The sequence below is a fragment of the Manis pentadactyla genome, chromosome 10, assembly GCF_030020395.1.
Source record: "Manis pentadactyla isolate mManPen7 chromosome 10, mManPen7.hap1, whole genome shotgun sequence".
NCBI lineage: Eukaryota > Metazoa > Chordata > Mammalia > Pholidota > Manidae > Manis > Manis pentadactyla.
In genome coordinates, this window is record NC_080028.1 from 23,110,273 (window position 1) to 23,131,109 (window position 20,837).

General features: G+C 38.1%; 1 protein-coding gene across 1 annotated transcript in view; it reads right to left on the reverse strand.

Moving 5' to 3' along the window:
- Positions 1 to 20,837, reverse strand: part of CFAP54 (cilia and flagella associated protein 54) — a 278,386-nt gene that overhangs the window by 82,158 nt on the left and 175,391 nt on the right. Inside the window, exons 48-51 of the mRNA XM_036891466.2 lie at positions 19,675 to 19,728; positions 15,332 to 15,539; positions 7,097 to 7,176; positions 5,362 to 5,531 (exon numbers count right to left, since the gene is read on the reverse strand). Coding sequence (XP_036747361.2) covers positions 5,362 to 5,531; positions 7,097 to 7,176; positions 15,332 to 15,539; positions 19,675 to 19,728 — 512 coding nt within the window. The remainder of the gene's footprint in view (positions 1 to 5,361; positions 5,532 to 7,096; positions 7,177 to 15,331; positions 15,540 to 19,674; positions 19,729 to 20,837) is intronic.

Sequence of the window (20,837 nt, forward strand, 5' to 3'; positions counted from 1 at the left end):
TCCCAAAGAGCTCCATCAGTATTTATCATATCAGAATTTAAGCTAAGCAATTTTGAACTTCATTAATATTTATTTATTCATTTTAAAATAAAAACATAAACCCATTCCATGTTAATATCAGTAATGCATTTTTATGAAAAAAAATTTATTTTCCAAAACAAAAAAAGTGAGAAAAATGCCATTATTTTTGCATTTTTACAAATCTTTAATGTCTGGCTTAAGAGGAGAAAATCCACTTACTAGAAAACTTTCATATCTGCTTCTACATTCAGTCTGTTATGACATTGTTTTAGTTAAGTATATGAAGAAGACAAGGCTCATACAAGTTGTTGGAAATGGAAAGAGTATTTTAATAGCCTCTTCAAATAATTATGAATATTCTTTTTTGGATACCATACCAAAATGTGGTAAGTTTCCACTAGCCATCTGGAAAATGTTAGCTCCCTGAGTTATGTAACTTCCCTTAACATTGAAACATCTCATTATACAATTTTTAAAAATGGGTGCTTATTAATATTAACATCAACCTCATAACAACAACCTAAGCATTAGAAGACTGTTGAGCTCATGGTGGCAAATACAAATTTTTCAAAATTCTAATATTCTCACAAAAGTTCAGATTTTTATCACTGGCAACAAATACTATTAATTATTTCCCTAGAGGCACCATATTCATTGTGCTTATTTTCAATAAAATGCAGGTCAATACCCAAGTCTGAATAACCATGATTTGTCAGTTCTTCTTTTTTCCCAAAGAAAAATTGTGCTTTATGAAAACAAAAAAAAAACAGCTTGTTCAGCTCCCAGTTCAATTGTACATGAGTTCTTCCTCAAGACAACCTCAGACATTATACACAGCAGAAGTCCTCTAGGTGTTGTTTGCCATTTCATATTCCCACCGAATATTAAAACTATATTCAAGGACAGAGATTTACACATGTACAGATTCTATTGCTCCACCAAAGGCATTCTTAAATGAAACTGGCACTTTTTTTAAAAATCACCTGTGTACAGCAGTGAAGAATGTAGTTACCCATATGGGTTGGTGCCCACCACTTCAATTCATGGTGAGAGTCTAAAAGTCTCACCACTGCTGCTTCTGTGGCATCAGAGCAAAGAGCAACACCACAAAGAAAGCAAATGACATCTTTGTTTTATTATAAAAATCGTTCTGATTTTACAGACCCTTCAGGATCTGTAGACCATACTTTGAGAATCACAGACTTTATGGGTTTTAATTGCTGCTTAGAAAGCACAAAAATTTCAAATTTTGAGAAACCTATACTGTCTCTAGCATAAGATCAGATTTAGATGTGGTTAATCATGGAACAGCTGCCAGACGAGGCTCACACTGATGAGATGAGGGAGTGTTTCCAATCAAAGCAAGCAGGAATTTCTGCTGAATTTATTTTCCCTTTGCAAAAGCTACAGGTGGGTTTCTCCTGTTTAAAGAGAATGACTGTTTAAAAACTAACTCCCCCTTCAAATTCTGTATCTAATGCATGGAGTTTAATGCATGGAATTTCAGTATAATGAAGACAGTTAAGGAGAAGAAAAAAATATTTTTACCTAATTTGATCATTTCTTCTTTTCATTCAGTGATTGTATTTTTCTTTCCTTTTTTTAAGTGTTTTTTAAATTAAAGTATAGTTGGTACACAGTATTACATTGGTTGCAAGTATAAAACACAGTGGTTCAGCCGTTACCCACATTATTAAATCCTCAACCCCACTAGTGCAGTTACTATCTCTCAACATAGACGTTACAGAACTCACTGTAATCTCCATGCTACTCTTCCATCTCATGACCAGCTTACATTATGATTGGGGTTTTTGTGCCTCTTTATACCCCTCAGCCACTCCACCCATCTACCTCAACCCCTCCCCCATGGTAACTACCAGTCACTTCTCAGTACCTCTGAGTCTACTTCAAGGACTGTATTTTTCATTTCTAGAATTTCTATTTGGTTCTTCTCTAAATTCATCAGTTCTCCTTTTATGTTGTTGACAGTTTACAGATCCTCTTGCTTTATAGGTTCTCTTCCATCCTTCCTATCTTTTTATTTCTTGGGCTGTGATATCTGCCATTTATCATATCTGCTAACCCTCTTTATGGCTATTTCATCATTTGGTTTGTATTTGGCTGTGTAGTATCTTTAGGATGAGTTGTTTTCCATGGGAGTCCTGCAGTTTCTAGGTTAATCCCAATGAGAAAGTCTGGTTTTGCCTCTGTCCCAGCTCTATGACATCAGGACCAATTTAAAGGCTAATTTCTCAGGGTTTCTGCACTTAATTGTCAGTGCCAATTTGGACCCCACAATTGCTAATGGCAGAGGTTGAGGAACTAATTTCTCTTGGGTTACTTTTTTTCCATCTATACTCTGGGTGGATAGCAAGTTTCGTTGGCTTCAGAGACCATTCTGGAATCTCATAATTTTATTCTGTAGTAGAAAAACAAAGACTGGACTGGGAACCTACTCTACTATGTACTAATTACATCAGAGAATCAAAGTTTCCCTCTCTATGAGGCCATTGTCATTAAATACAATATATTACCTCTTCCATCTCAAGAAAACTTGTCTTGACCCTACTTCTACCAACTGTTTTCACCCTATTTCTCTACTCCCCTTTACAGTTAATCCCTCAGAATAATCATCTTTACATATGGACTCCAATCTCTCTCCTCCCATTCTCTCACAAAAACATTATAAACGTACTCTTTCCCCCATCACCTTCTAAAATTACTCTTGTCAAGGTCACCAGTGACCTCCATGTTGCTAAATCCAATGGTCAATTCTGTCCTCATCTTAATATTTCAGGAGCTTTGGCACAGTTGATCATTCCATTCTCCTGATATACTTTCTTTACTTGGCTTTCAGGATTCCATCATCTCTTGGTCTTCTTTTTACTGGCCATTTCTTCTCTATCTCTTTTGCTAGTTCCCCATTTTCTCCCCAGTCTCCAAAGTTAGAGTACCAAACCCAGGGCTCAGTCCTTGGTCCTTTTCTTCCATCTACTCACATTTCTTAAGGAAGCTAATTCAGTATAAAGACTTTACATACTATCTATATTCTAGAGACTATAAGAATATTTGACATCTTCAATTGTGCATCAGAGGGGCATCTCAATCTAAAGATGTCCAAAATTTAACTCCTGATCTTTCCCCTAAATAAGCTGCACCCCCACAATCTTCCCCATTTTGGTTAGTGACAACTTTTTTAACTCTTCCCTTCTTCTCACAACTCTACATCTAATGCAATGGCAAATTCTAATGGCTACACCTTCAAAATATACCCAGGATCCAACTACTTAGCACTACCTCCAGTGTCACCACCTGGTCAGAACTACTAATATCTTTCTCCTTATTACAAAAGCTTCCTCAATTGATCTCCTTGATTTCAATATTACAATATCTTCCCTGGTTGATCTCAAACCTTTCTCTCTTACAATCAATTTTCAATCTAACAGCCAAAGTCATCCCTTTAAAGATAAAATCAGAAGAGAGAGAGAGGAAAAGATGGTAGTGTGAGTAGGGTGGTGGAAATCTCAGCCCAAAACCATATGTTTTTTGAAAATACAGCAAATACAACTATTCCTAAAGTTAAAATCAGATCATGTCATTCCTCTGCTCACAACAGTATAATGACTCCCTAATGACTCCCCACTTCACTAAGCGTAAATATCAGAACCTTCATCCTGGCCAAAAGGTATTATGTAATCTGCCTCCTCTATCAGTACTTCTTTGAACATTTCTGTTAGAACAATTCCCCTTGTTCATTCCACTCTAGCCACAAGAGCACTATCCTTCAAACATATATCAGGCATGTTCCCACGGCTTGTAGTACTTTATCTACAGATATTTGCATGGATAACCCCCTTGTTTATTTTAAGTATTATATGCAGATGTCACCTCGTCAACGAGGCCTACCCTAATGACTCAAAATTTGGTTCTAGTGTCAAAACTGATGGCACACATATGTTGAGGGAATATGGAAAGGTTTATTACTCACATAATGAGGCTTTCCAGGAAGAGCAGGCTGAAAAATGTCTTGAGAGAGCAGGGAGCAGAGACTGGCTTAGGGTTTATGGGGGTTAATTGGTGCTGCTGGGGTAAGAGTTCCCATGTAATGGACCAGGGGTCTGTGTGGTTTCAACTTCCTGCCATCAGCAAAGGAGGGAACAGCTGGGCTTTCTTATCTGCTTGCTGAGACATGAGCAGAAGGAGAAGGGGGAGGCAGTGGGGCTTGAAAGCTGTCAGCCATTGAACCCCAAGACAAAGTCATACTCTTTACTACAACTACACAATTTTAAAATTGTGTAGTTGTAGTAAATACAACTAGTAACTCCTCCTTTTCCCACTGCCTCTAATCCTGATATTCTCTATAACACCGTTTTTTGGCCACACTATATAATTTACTCATTATGATTACAGTTTACTGTCAGCCTATTTATTATCTATTATAATATAAACTCCATGAAGGTAGGATTTTTGTCAATATTTTTATATATTTTGCCTATATTGTATATACCAGTATTGGGATACTGAAGTATTTCAAGAATTTAGAACAGTGCCTAGCATATTATAGGTGCCAAATATTATTTTTGAATGAATTCATGAGTGGTCAGATAATAAATTTGTGCCTAATTCAAAGAATCCTTTTGAAAATTTCACAGGGCCCCATGATAAAGGTGTATATAAAAAATGACATGGGAAATTCTTGAAAGCATATTTCCATATTATTAAATATGAAAACAATCAGTGAAATATATATTTTTGCTACGCTACATAATTGCCTATACTCTATTTATCTTTGTATCCTCAGTGTCTAGATTAGAACCTGGCAGTGTGGTAGTTAACAGATACTGATTGCATAAATGAATAAATCAGTAAACAAGTGAAATGAAAGATTGGACACTAACAAATGCATCACATTTAAAGAAATTGTAACAGTTTTTTCAATAGCTCAGCACAAAATAGTTCAGAAAATGTAACTTTTTCAAACTAGAGTTACTTTTAATATTTTTATTGTTTGTTTGGGGGAAAAAAACACTCCACGGGTTTTGTCTGTAATAAACTATAAGAAATTTAGATTCCCTCTTTTAAAATAAAAATTAAATAAATGAACAAAACCCTATTAATTCATTCATTTTTATATGACATATAACATTCTAGCTGTGTGCTTTTGTAAAGCAATTTGTTGAGAACTGTAGCTTTAAGTGTAATAATGTATGAAAATAATGTAATGGAAAGAAGCAAATAAACTCTATTAATCTAGGAATTTATAAAACTTACATAAAATTTAGGTATATTTAACAAGTTAGGATGAGGAAGAAACTTCCTTCTGTGCATAAAGAGACTCACCTATATGCTGCCTGGTGTCTCTGCAGGGCAACTGCAGCCAGCTGAAGCCTGGCCTCCACTATAATCTCCAACTGGCCAGCAAAGCACTGAGAGAGGTCCTTGGGGCCTAGATACTCCGTCTCTGACACAAGAACATTGAGCCTGTCTTCAGCTTCTATCAGTAGAATTGACTAAGAACAAAATACAATCATGTAAGTTCAGAAATAATACCAATAATGTCTCATTCTTATTCATCAAAATATTTTCCATATACTGAAAAGTAACAGTGAGTGGGAGACCAAAAATGAAATTTCAACATAATCCTCAGAGAAGAGACCTCAGTGAACAGAAACAGAGAATGAAAAAATAATGGCAAGAGGAAGCATGTACAACAGTTACCCTTTATTGGAGGCGCAGCCCGTTGCTCACTATTCATAGTTGTTATGTTCTATAAAGTTGCTGCAAACACTGAATTAGCACATACTGAAGCAGTGCTCTTAGGGGAAATATAGGGATAGGTTCCTTCAAGCTTCTCATCACATTTTTGTCAACTGGCCAATAACCTTGTTTAACATGTTTTCATTTAAAGACACATTATTTAATATATATTATAAATTCATCATTAACCTTGAACTTACAGCTAATAACTCTATAATTGATGCCTGACTGAAGTTTATCTAGCACCCTTATTTTCTTCATGAGGATATCGCAGTCTCTTGCACTTAGAAACACTAGACAGCACTTCAGCACTCTGCTTAGGGGCCATTTCAAATAGTGAAATCATCAACAACAACAAAAAAAGACCAAAATGAAAAATCATAATAAGAGACCATGGAAAGGATACTTGTTTACAGTCTGAGAACAGAAACAAAAAGTCAGAACATTGCCTTGTTCAGCTCAGCGGGGAATATGCATGTTGGACAATTCAAATTTTTCTGTGCTCTGCAATGTCCCGAGATTACCACAAAAGAGCCATGAGTACTGATTTTAGGGTTAGATTTAACGTTAGCATATAGGAAAATTATCAAATACTGAACAAGTGAATAATAGGGATTGACTGAATTTCAAGTTCAACTGTGGTCACCTAACTGGTAATTGGAACATAATGAGATTCTACGGTGGACAATCAATAGTAAATAGCAACCAGACCTGGCAAAAGAGAAAGGGGCCAACCAGTATTTAAAGGGACAGGTATCTAAAAATTTGTTTATACAGAGCAGTATTAATATGTAAGCACTAGGGCAATTTACTATAATGCTCAAGAACATGATCTGTATTCTATTAGTTGCATTATGTTAGTGAATTTCTTACTCTCAAAGCCTAAATTTTCTCATGGTTCAGCAACAGATAGTTCAAAAGTGATTAATACCTGCATCACAGATTTGTGAAAATTAAATAATCATGCAAAGTGCCTGTCACGTAGGAAGCACTGAATAAATGGTAGCTGTTTTAGTTTCTGTTATCATCACTATTATTATAAAGAAATGAGAAACAGAGCACAGAATACCCAAATCCCATGGAATAATGACTCATATTTTCTACACAATTGGGTTGTAAAGTCAAAGTCTGACACCTCTGGGCATCCAATTTTCTCATAAGGGACAGACTCCATCTCTGGCCCCACCTAGGTTTATGCAAGAAAAGTCACCCAGTCTTCCAAAAACAAGCACAACCCTGAAAGTGAGTCTGTCCAGGGCCTGCTAGAGGGCATTTTGGTAAGTGATATACTATGATTTGAAAAAGTTTTCAAACTTACCTTTAGTGTGCCAAGAGTGAAGTCATCTTTCACTTTTGCAGACTGACAAAATGAGCCTCCAGCATCCTTTAAACATAGCTCTGTAAGACACAAAATTTTGGAAGAATCAAGAACATCTGTGGTAGTTTAAATATTAATTCTACTTTATAAGAGTTATCATTAGTTGCGAAGCTATCCACAAATTCATGTTAAAAAAATATCACAGTGATAATTAGAAAGGCATTTCTATATCAAATGGTCCCAAAATATACATTAGAAGACTGAGGCAGATTTTTACTACAAATAAGACAATTCTGAAAGGATCTTATGGATGCTTAGTGATGTTATTCAAGTTACCAGCTACAGATATAAGCATGGCTCCTTTCCCGGGATCCCAGACCCTTTAAGGTCTTCTAAGTATTTGGGGTCTTCAGATATTTATAGTATTTCAATAAGATCTCCTTGGAAGTGTCAGTTCTGCTGGTTTGCAAAAGCCCCTCACTCAAAGAGCAGAGAGTGGGACCGCTTGGAACAGCACAGTCCACCATCCTCAGATATCTCAAAATACCCACCCACAATCTGATGTCTGCCCTTATTCTGCACCAGGGACAACTGAGAGAATTCATATCACAGACTTTGCCTGCTTTAGTAAACTCAGCTTCTAGACTACAGGAGAGAGAGAAAAACCACAAATCATTATTTGACTGAGAATTATTGCAAAAAAATACCCACCTGGGGAGACTAAGTTTGTCAAGTGGAAAGAGGGAGTCTAGAATAACATGGAATAAACATACCTTACTTCTCCTCTTCTTCCATTTCCAACATACCTGGCTCTTCTGCTAAATTAGAAGGCTCTGAAGCTAGGAGAGAGCTGAGTATGAGGGAGGGCATGAGTACTAGGAAAGGCCTAGCAGGAATATCTGGGACTGGGTTTCCTCCCTTAAGGGAGAAAATGAGAGAGACACAAAGATAGAAAACAAATGCCTGGAGATTGGTATGGAAGAATCCTGGAAGGGGTATCAGAACATGAGAGATCCTAGGAAGAGTATGACCCACATTTTTCCACTGCTCTCTCTACCTCCTGAGTGACATTGGTACTTCTGTGTGACCATCTCATACCCCTAGTCTTGGAGGGTTAAATAACAAACTATGTTTTCAATGCCAGTCATCTCCTGATCTGTTAGCCTCACCATACTTGAATAATGATTAAACTTACATTTTAAAACAGAGGTCAGTATTACTCTGATACCAAAACTAGAAAAAAATATCATAAGAAAAGAAAATTACAGGAAGGGCAGAGCCAAGATGGCAGCGTGAGTAGGACAGTGGGAATTTCCTCCCAAAAACATATATTTTTGAAAATACAACTAATCCTAAAAGAGAGACCAGAAGACACCGGACAACAGCCAGACTACATCCACACCTGAGAGAACCCAGCGCCTGGTGAAAGGGGTAAGATACAAGCCGCAGCCCAGCAGGACCCGAGGCCCCTCACCCCAGCTCCCGGCGGGAAGAGAGGTGTTGGAGCGGGGAGGGAGACGGAGCCCAGGACTGCTAAACACCCAGCCCCAGCCATCCACACCAGAGCACAGACACAGTGCGTACGTGGGGTCCTGGACACTAGGGAAACAGGGCAGCAAGACCTTTGAGCGGGTCCTGAAGCCGGCGCCCCTGTGACAAAGAAAAGCGAGTGCTTTTTGAAAGTCTTAAAGGGACAGGGACCCCACAGGGGACGGAAGCATCCCGGGTCACAGTTCAGCAGTTGGAAATTCAAGGGAACTCCGGGTGCACTAACCCCCTGGTCAACAGCTCTGAGACCCCTCACGGAGGTAATCAGCCAAACAGCCCCCAGTCCATTACCCCTCTGGGGTCCCGCCATAGCAGAGCAGCCTGAGGCTGGCCACGCCCACAGCAAGGTAGCTTCCTGTATACCGGCCGGGCAAGATACAGAGACCCAGTCTACACGCAATTGCCCAACACAAGCCACTAGGGGTCGTAGTTGTCCCAGTAAAGAAAGGCCAGGAGCCAAGTGGAAAGAGTCTTGACTCTCCCAGCTGATAGATGCGTCAATAGCTCACCACTGCACCTATCAACATGAAAAGGCAAAAAATTTTATCCCGACAAGACTAACCCAGACAGCTTCAACATCTTCTACATCTTCCCCTGAGAAGGAACCTGGGGAGATAGATTTAACCAGTCTTCTTGAAAAAGAATTCAAAACAAAAGTCATAACCATGCTGATGGACTTGCAGAGAAATATGCAAGAACTAAGGAGGGAGAATACGGAAATAAAAAAAGCTCTGGAAGGACTTCAAAACAGAATGGACGAGATGCAAGACACCATTAATGGACTAGAAAACAGAGAACAGGAACACAGAGAAGCTGATGCAGAGAGAGATAAAAGGATCTCCAGGAATGAAAGAATTCGAAGACAGCTGAGCGACCAATCGAAACGGAACAAAATCTGCATTATAGGGGTACCAGAAGAAGAAGAGAGAGGAAAAGGGATAGAAAGTGTCTTTGAAGAAATAATTGCTGAAAACTTCCCCAAACTAGGGGAGGAAATGGCCTCTCAGACCACAGAGGTACACAGAACTCCCAAGACAAGGGATCCAAAGAGGGCAACACCAAGACACATAATAATTAAAATGGCAAAGATCAAAGACAAGGACAAAGTATTAAAGGCAGCCAGAGAGAAAAAAAACATCACCTACAAAGGAAAACCCATCAGGCTATCATCAGACTTCTTAACAGAAACCTTACAGGCCAGAAGATAATGGCATGATATACTTAATGCAATGAAACACAAGGGCCTTGAACCAAGAATACTGTATCCAGCACAATTATCATTTAAATATGAAGGAGGGATTAAACAATTCCCAGACAAGCAAAAGTTGAGGGAATTTGCCTCCCACAAACCACCTCTACAGGGCATCTTACAGGGACTGCTCTAGATGGGAGCACTCCTAGAAAGAGCACAGCACAAAACACCCAACATATGAAGAAGGGAGGAGAAGGAATAAGAAGGGAGAGAAATAAAGAATCATCAGACCGTGTTTATAATAAATCAATAAGCGAGTCAAGTTAGACAGTAAGATAGTAAAGAAGCTAACCTTGAACCTTTGGTAACCACAAACTTAAAGCCTGCAATGGCAATAAGTACATACCTTTCAATAATCACCCTAAATGTAAATGGACTGAATGCACCAATCAAAAGACACAGAGTAACAGAATGGATAAAAAAGCAAGATCCATCCATATGCTGCATACAAGACACTCACCTCAAACCCAAAGATATGCACAGACTTAAAGTCAAGGGATGGAAAAAGATATGTCATGCAAACAACAGAGAGAAAAAAGCAGGTGTTGCAATACTAGTATCAGACAAAATAGACTTCAAAATAAAGAAAGTAATAAAAGATAAAGAAGGACATTACATAATGATAAAGGGCTCAGTCAAACAAGAGGATATAACCATTATAAATATATATGCACCCAATACAGGAGCACCAACATATGTGAAACAAATACTAACAGAATTAAAGGAGGAAATAGAATGCAATGCATTCTTCTGGGAGACTTCAACACACCACTCACTCCAAAGGACAGATCCACCAGACAGAAAATAAGTAAGAACACAGAGGCACTGAACAACACACTAGAACAGATGGACCTAATAGACATCTACAGAACTCTACATCCAAAAGCAACAGGATACACATTCTTCTCAAGTGCACATGGAACATTCTCCAGAATAGACCACATACTAGGCCACAAAAAGAGCCTCAGTAAATTCCAAAAGATTGAAATCCTACCAACTAACTTTTCAGACCACGAAGGCATAAAACTAGAAATAAATTGTACAAAGAAAGCAAAAAGGCTCACAAACACATGAAGGCTTAACAACACGCTCCTAAATAATCAATGGATCAATGACCAAATCAAAATGGAGATCCAGCAATATATGGAAACAAATGACAACAACAACACAAAGCCCCAACTACTGTGGGATACAGCAAAAGCAGTCTTAAGAGGAAAGTATATAGCAATCCAGGCATATTTAAAGAAGGATGGACAATCCCAAATGAATGGTCTAATGTCACCATTATCAAAATTGGAAAAAGAAGAACAAATGAGGCCTAAGGTCAGCAGAAGGAGGGACATAATAAAGATCAGAGAAGAAATAAATAAAATTGAGAAGAATAAAACAATAGCAAAAAATCAATGAAACCAAGAGCTGGTTCTTCAAGAAAATAAACAAAATAGATAAGCCTCTAGCCAGATTTATTAAGAGGAAAAGAGAGTCAACACAAATCAACAGAATCAGAAACGAGAAAGGAAAAATCACGACGGACCCCACAGAAATACAAAGAATTATTAGAGAGTACTATGAAAACCTATATGCTAACAAGCTGGGAAACCTAGGAGAAATGGACAACTTCCTAGAAAAATACAACCTTCCAAGACTGACCCAGAAAGAAACAGAAAATCTAAACAGACCAATTACCAGCAACGAAATTGAAGCGGTAATCAAAAAACTACCAAAGAACAAAACCCCCGGGCCAGATGGATTTACCTCGGAATTTTATCAGACATACAGAGAAGACATAATACCCATTCTCCTTAAAGTTTTCCAAAAAATAGAAGAGGAGGGAATACTCCCAAACTCATTCTATGAAGCCAACATCACCCTAATAGCAAAACCAGGCAAAGACCCCACCAAAAAAGAAAACTACAGACCAATATCCCTGATGAACATAGATGCAAAAATACTCGACAAAATATTAGCAGACCGAATTCAAAAATACATCAAAGGGATCATACACCATGACCAAGTGGGATTCATCCCAGGGATGCAAGGATGGTACAACATTCGAAAATCCATCAACATCATCCACCACATCAACAAAAAGAAAGACAAAAACCACATGATCATCTCCATAGATGCTGAAAAATCATTTGACAAAATTCAACATCCATTCATGATAAAAACTCTCAACAAAATGGATATAGAGGGCAAGTAGCTCAACATAATAAAGGCCATATATGATAAACCCACAGCCAACATCATACTGAACAGCGAGAAGCTGAAAGCTTTTCCTCTGAGATTGGGAATAAGACAGGGATGCCCACTCTCCCCACTGTTATTTAACATAGTACTGGAGGTCCTAGCCACGGCAATTAGACAAAACAAAGAAATACAAGGAATCCAGATTGGTAAAGAAGAAGTTAAACTGTCACTATTTGCAGATGACATGATGTTGTACATAAAAAACCCTAAAGACTCCACTCCAAAACTACTAGAGCTAATATCAGAATTCAGCAAAGTTGCAGGATACAAAATTAACACACAGAAATCTGTGGCTTTCCTATACACTAACAATAAACTAATAGAAAGAGAAATCAGGAAGACAATTCCATTCACAATAACATCAAAAAGAATAAAATACCTAGGAATAAACCTAACCAAGGAAGTGAAAGACCTATACCCTGAAAACTATAAGACACTCTTAAGAGAAATTAAAGAGGTCACTAACAAATGCAAACTCATCCCATGCTCCTGGCTAGGAAGAATTAATATCGTCAAAATGGCCATCCTGCCCAAAGCAATATGCAGATTCGATGCAATCCCTATCAAATTACCAACAGCATTCTTCAATGAACTGGAACAAATAGTTCAAAAATTCATATGGAACCGTCAAAGACCCCAAATAGCTAAAGCAAACCTAAGAAGGAAGAGTAAAGTGGGGGGGATCTCACTCCCTAACTTCAAGCTCTACTACAAATCCACAGTAATCAAGACAATTTGGTACTGGCACAAGAACAGAGCCACAGACCAATGGAACAGAATAGAGACTCCAAACATTAACCCAAACATATATGGTCAACTAATATTCGATAAAGGGGCCATGGACATACAATGGGGAAATGACAGTCTCTTTAACAGATGGTGCTGGCAAAACTGGACAGCTAAATGTAAGAGAATGAAACTGGATCACTGTCTAACCCCATACACAAAAGTAAATTCGAAATGGATCAAAGACCTGAATGAAAGTCATGAAACCATAAAACTCTTAGAAAAAAACATAGGCAAAAATCTCTTAGATATAAACATGAGTGACCTCTTCTTGAGCATATCTCCCCGGGCAAGGGAAACAAATGCAAAAATGAACAAATGGGACTATATCAAGCTGAAAAGTTTCTGTACAGCAAAGGACACCATCAATAGAACAAAAAGGTATCCTACAGTATGGGAGAATATATTCGTAAATGACAGATCCGATAAAGGGTTGACATCCAAAATATATAAAGAGCTCACACACCTCAACAAACAAAAAGCAAATAATCCAATTAAAAAATGGGCAGAGGAGCTGAATAGACAGCTCTCTAAAGAAGAAATTCAGATGGCCAACAGACACATGAAAAGATGCTCCACATCACTTGTCATCAGAGAAATGCAAATTAAAACCACAATGAGATATTATCTCACACCAGTAAGGATGGCTACCATCCTAAAGACAAACAACAACAAATGTTGGCGAGGTTGTGGAGAAAGTGAAACCCTCCTACACTGCTGGTGGGAATGTAAATTAGTTCAACCATTGTGGAAAGCAGTATGGAGGTTCCTCAAAATGCTCAAAATAGAAATACCATTTGACCCAGGAATTCCACTTCTTCCACTTCTAGGAATTTACCCCAAGAATGCAGCACTCCAGTTTGAAAAAGACAGATGCACCCCTATGTGTATCGCTGCACTATTTACAATAGCCAAGAAATGGAAGCAACCTAAATGTCCATCAGTAGATGAATGGATAAAGAAGATGTGGTACATATACACAATGGAATATTACTCAGCCATAAGAAAAAAACAAATCCTACCATTCGCAACAACATGGATAGAGCTAGAGGGTATTATGCTCAGTGAAATAAGCCAGGCAGAGAAAGACAAGTACCAAATGATTTCACTCATCTGTGGAGTATAAGAAAAAAAGAAAACTGAAGGAACAAAACAGCAGCAGAAGCACAGAACCCAAGAATGGACTAATAGTTACCAAAGGGAAAGGGACTGGGGAGGACGGGTGGGAAGGGAGGGATAAGGACAGGAAAAAAAGAAATGGGGCATTACAATTAGAATGTATAGTGTGGGGGGGGGGCACGAGGAGGGCTGTGCAACAAAGAGAAGACAAGTAGTGATTTTACAGCATCTTACTATGTTGATGGACAGTGACTGTGAACGGGGATGTGGGGGGGACTTGGTGAAGGGGGGAGCCTAGTAAATATAATGTCCTTCATGTAATTATAGATTAATGATACCAAAATAAAATTTAAAAAAGAAAAAAAAAAGAAAAGAAAAGAAAATTACAAACCAGTATCTCTTATGAATAAGAATGCAAACGTCTTCAACAAAATACTAGCAAACAGAACCTAACAACATATTAAAAGAATTTATACACCACGACCAAGTAGGATTTAGCCCAAGAATGCAAAGCTGATTAAACACTCAAAAAATCAATTAATGTAACATACCATATCAATAGAATAAAAAAATATATAGAATCATCTTAATAGCTGCAGAGAAAAGCATTTAATAAAATCCAACACCCATTCATGATAAAATAACTCAATAAGTTCCCCTACCTGATAAAGAACATCTTTATGATAAACCCACAGTTTACACCATACTTAAGAGTAAAAAACAACCATTTTAAGGCAACATCTAATACATTTGAAAAATACCTATACACTATGAGCCATAAATTCCATCCATGGGTATCTTATGCCATAGAAACATAGTACATTATACAGATATGTAGCACTTCAGCCCTTCCCTAGAAACAAAGTGAATGCATATCAATAGGTGCATGATTGAATACACCATGGAATAGTCACAACATAGAATACTAAACAGCCAGTATAGGCAATTAAAGCAAAGCAGTTAACTTGGAGGGATTGCAGTGAATTTTTTTTCTGCATGAAAAATGCAAAATGTAGGAAAATGTAAAACATGCCATTTTGTAAATGAATGACAAATCCTATTTTGTATGTGTAGACATGAAAGTGTATGAATATAGGTATATATAGATGAATATGGAATTTGCAAATACCTAGACATAAGCATATATGTGTGTCATTAGTGAACTTACAGAAAAATATGAAAGAATATATCCTAGATTGTTTATACAAATCATTGGGAGTGGAGTGGGGAAAGTTGGGGAAAGGAAAGAGAAAGGAAACAAGCAAAAAATGAAAGATTACCTTTCAAATTTGGAAGGTTTGCTCTAGTCTTCTCAGAAAGAAGTCCAGGGTAGTCTGTTTTCATTGTATTTTCTGGGACACAATTTATTGTTTCAGCCACATTTATTAAAAAATATGCTTTAACAAAAGAAAACTTATTTAAAAGATGTTGTTGGCCAATTGTAACCAGAATTAGAGGTAAGCCTTTATGTATCAATTCATCAAGTGCCTTAAAAAATGAAGAAAAAAAAAAGGCAAATTAGTAAAATATTGTTTTCAGATAGTATCAGCTTCAGTCCCCTTTTACATTCCCCATTTGGTGTTGGATAAGGGAATACAGAGATGGGCAGGGGGTACATAAATGTCAGGTCTACCGAGAGAGAATGTAATGTCAGAACCAGCCCGCCAATTCCTCAGTACTTCTTAGCCCAGCACTGCCACTCGAGAGTGAACCTGGTGCAGAGTGAGGGAGGGGACGCCTTATCAAAATAGAGAAACTGTAAAAGCTCATCAGCCATGCATGCCAACGGTTCTGTAAATTAGAGCTTTGAGGACAGGAACAGGGGAAGAATGGGTGGACAAGCATGCTCCCTACTCAGCTTAGATTCCATGCTCAACCATTAGAACTCCACCCGTGTACACCCTCAATTCCCTGGCCCCTCTCCCATGCACACCCACTTTCTTGGCAAAATCATAGCTCTGGTAAAATCCGACACTGAACCTTCTTGGGGCATGCAGCCTGCAGGTGCAGAAGGCTGGAGAAAACCATGCGATCATAGTTAGCGGTCCCACTTTGAGTTCCTGACCAAACCTCGGTACCGCCTCGTCATCATCCCACGTTTTCCCGGTCCACTGGCTATCCCTCTCTCCTAGGCAACCATTTTATGTTTTTGCCACTTCTAAATTCTAACTCTTCTTCCCCAATGCCCCTCCCAGCTAATGACCTTGTTCATTCTACTTAACAGAAAAACGGAACCAGTCAGAGGAATGTCTGTAGACCCCACAGCTCCATCTCCCACCTACCTGATCATCTGCCCCACCACTCAGCTTATCCTTGCCATTTATGCCACTGACTCTGCCCCCACTGGTCTTACTCGGCCATCCTCTTACATCATAAATGCTCCTTTTCAGCAGAGACAGTCTCATCAGGACACAGTCATGTTTTTTCCATCTTAAAAAACAAACTCCCTGTGCCTTGATTTCCCTCTCCAGCTGCTACCCCAATTCTCCCTCTCCTTTATAGCAAAGACTTAAAGAGTTGCCCATATTCCAATTTCTCTCCTTTCATTTGCTTCTAAACCCACTCCTTCCCTACATTGAAACCCTCTGGTCAAGGTCACCAATGGCCTACACTTGGCTAAACCCAGCGGTCAATTCTCAGTACCTCATATGCTGTGTTACTTTTCATCTAAGACACCATTATCTTATATGTCAATTAAATTGTCACATTCCTCAACTGTAAAATGTATTCTAATTTCAGAGCTGTTAAATGTGAAAAAAAAAAAAAGCATGTTTAAGACTCAGCGAATTGTGGTGCTGGATTCATCAACAAAATTTGACACTATTACTGACTTTCTCTTCTGAGAATGTTTCTCTTGGCTCTCAAGCCGCCGCACTCCCTTGGTTTCTTTCCTACCCTATTGCCCGCTCCTTTGCAGTCTCATCGGCTGGTTTCTCTTCTTCTCCTGTACCTCTGAATATGGAAATATCCCAACCCTCGGTCCTCTTCCCCCTCTTTACTCCCTCCCCCCAAAATGATCTTAATCAAGATCATGGTTTTCATTTTATCTAAATGTTCATGAAATCCCAAGTGTCTCCAGCTCCGATCTCTTTTCTGAACTCAAGATTCATATAATCAACTTCCTATTCAAATATTGCACATGGATGTCTAACAAGATATCTCAAACTCAACATGTCCAAAAATGTTTTCCTAGTCTCCCCACAACCATACACACACACACACACACACATAAACTCTATGAAAGCTGGGAATTTGTGTTGTTGTTTGATTGATGTGTTTGACTGACAGCACCAGAACAGTACCTAGCACACAGTAGGCTCAACAGATTAACCTAAGTGACCCCTTTAAAACATAAACAGATTAGGCCACACTTCTGCTCTAAACCTTCTAGTGCTTCCTCATTTTGTTCAGACTAAGAACCTAAGTTTCAAAGACCCTACATGGCCCTTCTCAAATTGGCCTCCTGTTCCTCTTTGACCTTGTCTCCTACTGCTCTCATCATTCACATGCTCTAGCCACACTGACCAAGATGTCCCTCACCCAGCAATCCTGCCCCAGGACACCTTTTCACTCACTGTATTCTCTTCCTAGACTATTCTTTTTCCAGTGTTCATATGACTTACCCTTTTACCTGTTTCAGTCTGTACACAAACATCACTTCAGTGAAGACTAACCTGATCACCTCATTTAAAATTACAACCCCAATTTAGACACATGACAGAATCATGCCTTGCACACCATAGGCTCTTATTAAAACACCTGTTAAATTCATATAAAAGGCAGATGCTGGGACTGTCTATTCTAGAAAAGAAAATTATTTGCCTTATGTGAACTATAAAAGAAAATCTACTTGTTTGGGAGAGTTTGAGGCAATATCGGCAGTGGGGACATGTATTGCTATTGTTCATTCTTCTGTCTTAACCCCTTCTAAAGGATGGACATCAACACATGCAGAAAAGCCAGCCATGGAGCAGCGCTGAGCCTGAGCTGGTAGCAAACTGTCGTGCTAGGAAAATAGTTGACATTTCCTGTCTATGGAAGAAACTTCAGATTGGTTGGGGGGAGGGGGAGAACGGAAGGTTTCTCTTCTCTTTTCCATCCACAGCAGTGATTTAATGAGCCTTGACTATTACAAACACTCAAGGATCAAAAGAAGATTAATTAGTAATGCTGTTTAATACTCCTTTCTCTCCCTCTATACAGAAAATATAAAGCGTAATCTGAAGAGTCTTAAGCAGACCAACAGTTCCATTTTAATTAATTAGCTAATAGAAATCAGTTTTCCATTATACTGTCAGTCCCTTTTTGTTTAAAAAGAAATGATCAGACAGACATTTCTTTTGTACTAAAAATCACTCCTTAAAGAAGTGTTTTTAGGGCACCTTGGCATTTGTGACTGGCAAGAAGTAAATCTCCCAGGTCTGGGAACACTAAAATGAAATATGAATATATTTGTATCTTCCTAATACCTGTCCTTTTCAGGCAACTTGCTTATAAATTAAAACAAATTTTAAGGCAAAAGCAGTGAATCATCTGAAGCACAATTACAAGTCGGTAGAATAAAGTGAATAGAAAAGGAGTAAGTTACATTTAATAAAAAATGAATATATTCCTATCAAAATTATGGAAGAGTAAAAAAGGAATTTTGAGGAAATGTCTTTCAAAATTATTTAATAAAAATAAATACTTAATGAAACAGTAAAGCAGAATGCTGTTTCCTAGCATTTAGAAAAATAAAAATTATGTATACCTGTCTAGACTCATTAACGGTCACCTGGTTGTGTGAGAGTTACCCACCTGTAACCGCCTTTAGCAACAGTTACACTGATACTCTTCTGCACTGACATTTTTTCCAGTGGACAGACTGACAATACTCTTAAGATTTTTTAAAACATTTCATGATACTTAAATGTTACTAGTTCATCAAAAGCTTAGATCCTAATCATTCAACTACTGACAAGAACAAATTTATTAAGAGGGGTAGCCCACTCCTATCTTTGTAAAAAAATTGGGGAGGTTATTACAGCAGTTAGGTGCTCATGAAAATGTCACATAAAACCTTCCGTTAGCTAACACGTTGGTGATAATCACATTGCAGTATATGAACGTATTAACACATTGTACACCTTAAATTTATACAATGTTCTACATCAATTCCATCTCAATAAGCATGTTTTTAAAATGAAAGAAAAGATAACTTTCGAAACTATAGGCTAAGAGGCAGTCTCAGACTGAGGAAAAGGACGTGAGTAAAAGCAGTGTTGAGTAAGTGGACAAAACATAGAAAATCCTTTTCTTATAAAGTCAGCCATTATCACCTAAGTAATCAGTATAAATATTAAAGTTAGATATTTGATATGACTAGATAAATAAACTGAATGCACATGTGCAATTGAGAACTTTAGGAACAATACTGATATTTGCCCAATCTGAAAACAAGATCACTTTGGATCCAGTCCTACCTCTGGCCTCAACATTTTGAGACAAAATCCCATTATTAGAAAAGAGGAGCATAATATGTAGCAGATTTTCAAAAACAAAGATTATACCTACCAAACAGACTGAAATGACTCAAAATTGTCCATGCTAAATATCTATATTGATAAAATATTGTTATCCTTACCTGTATATTTTCTTTACTAGTAAGAGGTTTTCCTGAATCAAATGATTGAAATGCCTGTCAAGATGCAAAACATTAACATTAAAAACAAGAATACTGGGTGTTCTTGTAAATGAAACTGTTTATGTGCTCTAAGGGTATTTTAAATACCACTTTTATTATAAAAGTATACATGCTCTAGTCAGAAAAGACAAGTATAGTATAAAGAAGAAAGTAAAATCACACATACAACTACTTTTTTAAGTGGCCAATGTTAATATTTTGGTGTCTTTACTACCAACTTCTTTTCATGTATTTTAAAATTTTTGTATTTATGGATTTGCATTCCTTTTCATTAAACATTACATCATAATTATTTTCCACATCACTAAGTTATATGCAAACCTCAGTCTAGTACCAGACAGTATTATACCCTATGAATTCAGCTTAGAAATTTAGCTTCTTCTCTATTGTTAGAAACAGCTAAGGGGACTCCTTCCCACCTCACTCCATCGTTCAGCTCTAGTTTAAATAACACTGGTAACTATTTTGTCTGCATTTCCGATTACTGCCTTTGGTTCTGCCAGGTCATAAGATAAGAATATACTGAGAAAATCAAAGGGGCTGGGTCAGTTTATACTTCCAGCCATGCTATATAAAAATACCAGGATTACGGCACCTTTAACAGCATCGAGTATTAGCACTTAAAATCAGCTTTGCCACTCTGAGGTAAAATTGTATTACTCTGCAAAATGACGATTGTTGTGGTTCTTTTCCTTTTTTGTGTGAATTACCTGTTGATATGGTTGACTCTAAATACAACGTTGCATTAGGAAACACCCCATTTATTGTCACAGCGGATTGTTACACTGTCTGTAGAGTGCATCCTCTTGGTACAGAAGGCCATTTTAAAAGATGCCCATTCGTAGATGTCAATGCTGATGCCTCACCCAGATCTCCTCAGGCTCCTGGAAGTCATCAGCAGCTTCCAGAAGACAGGTCACCCACATACAGATGGTCTCTACATCAAGTCCCTGTACCTCTTTGCCTGAGGGCATTCTGTGGCCACAAGAGCGTTCTGGAGAAGCAGGAAGCAACTCATGCCAATAAGGGACAAAAGACTGCCCTCCCCAGTCCCTCTGAAGGCCCAGCTGTTCCTGGCAGTCACCTCATGAGATGCTCTGCAG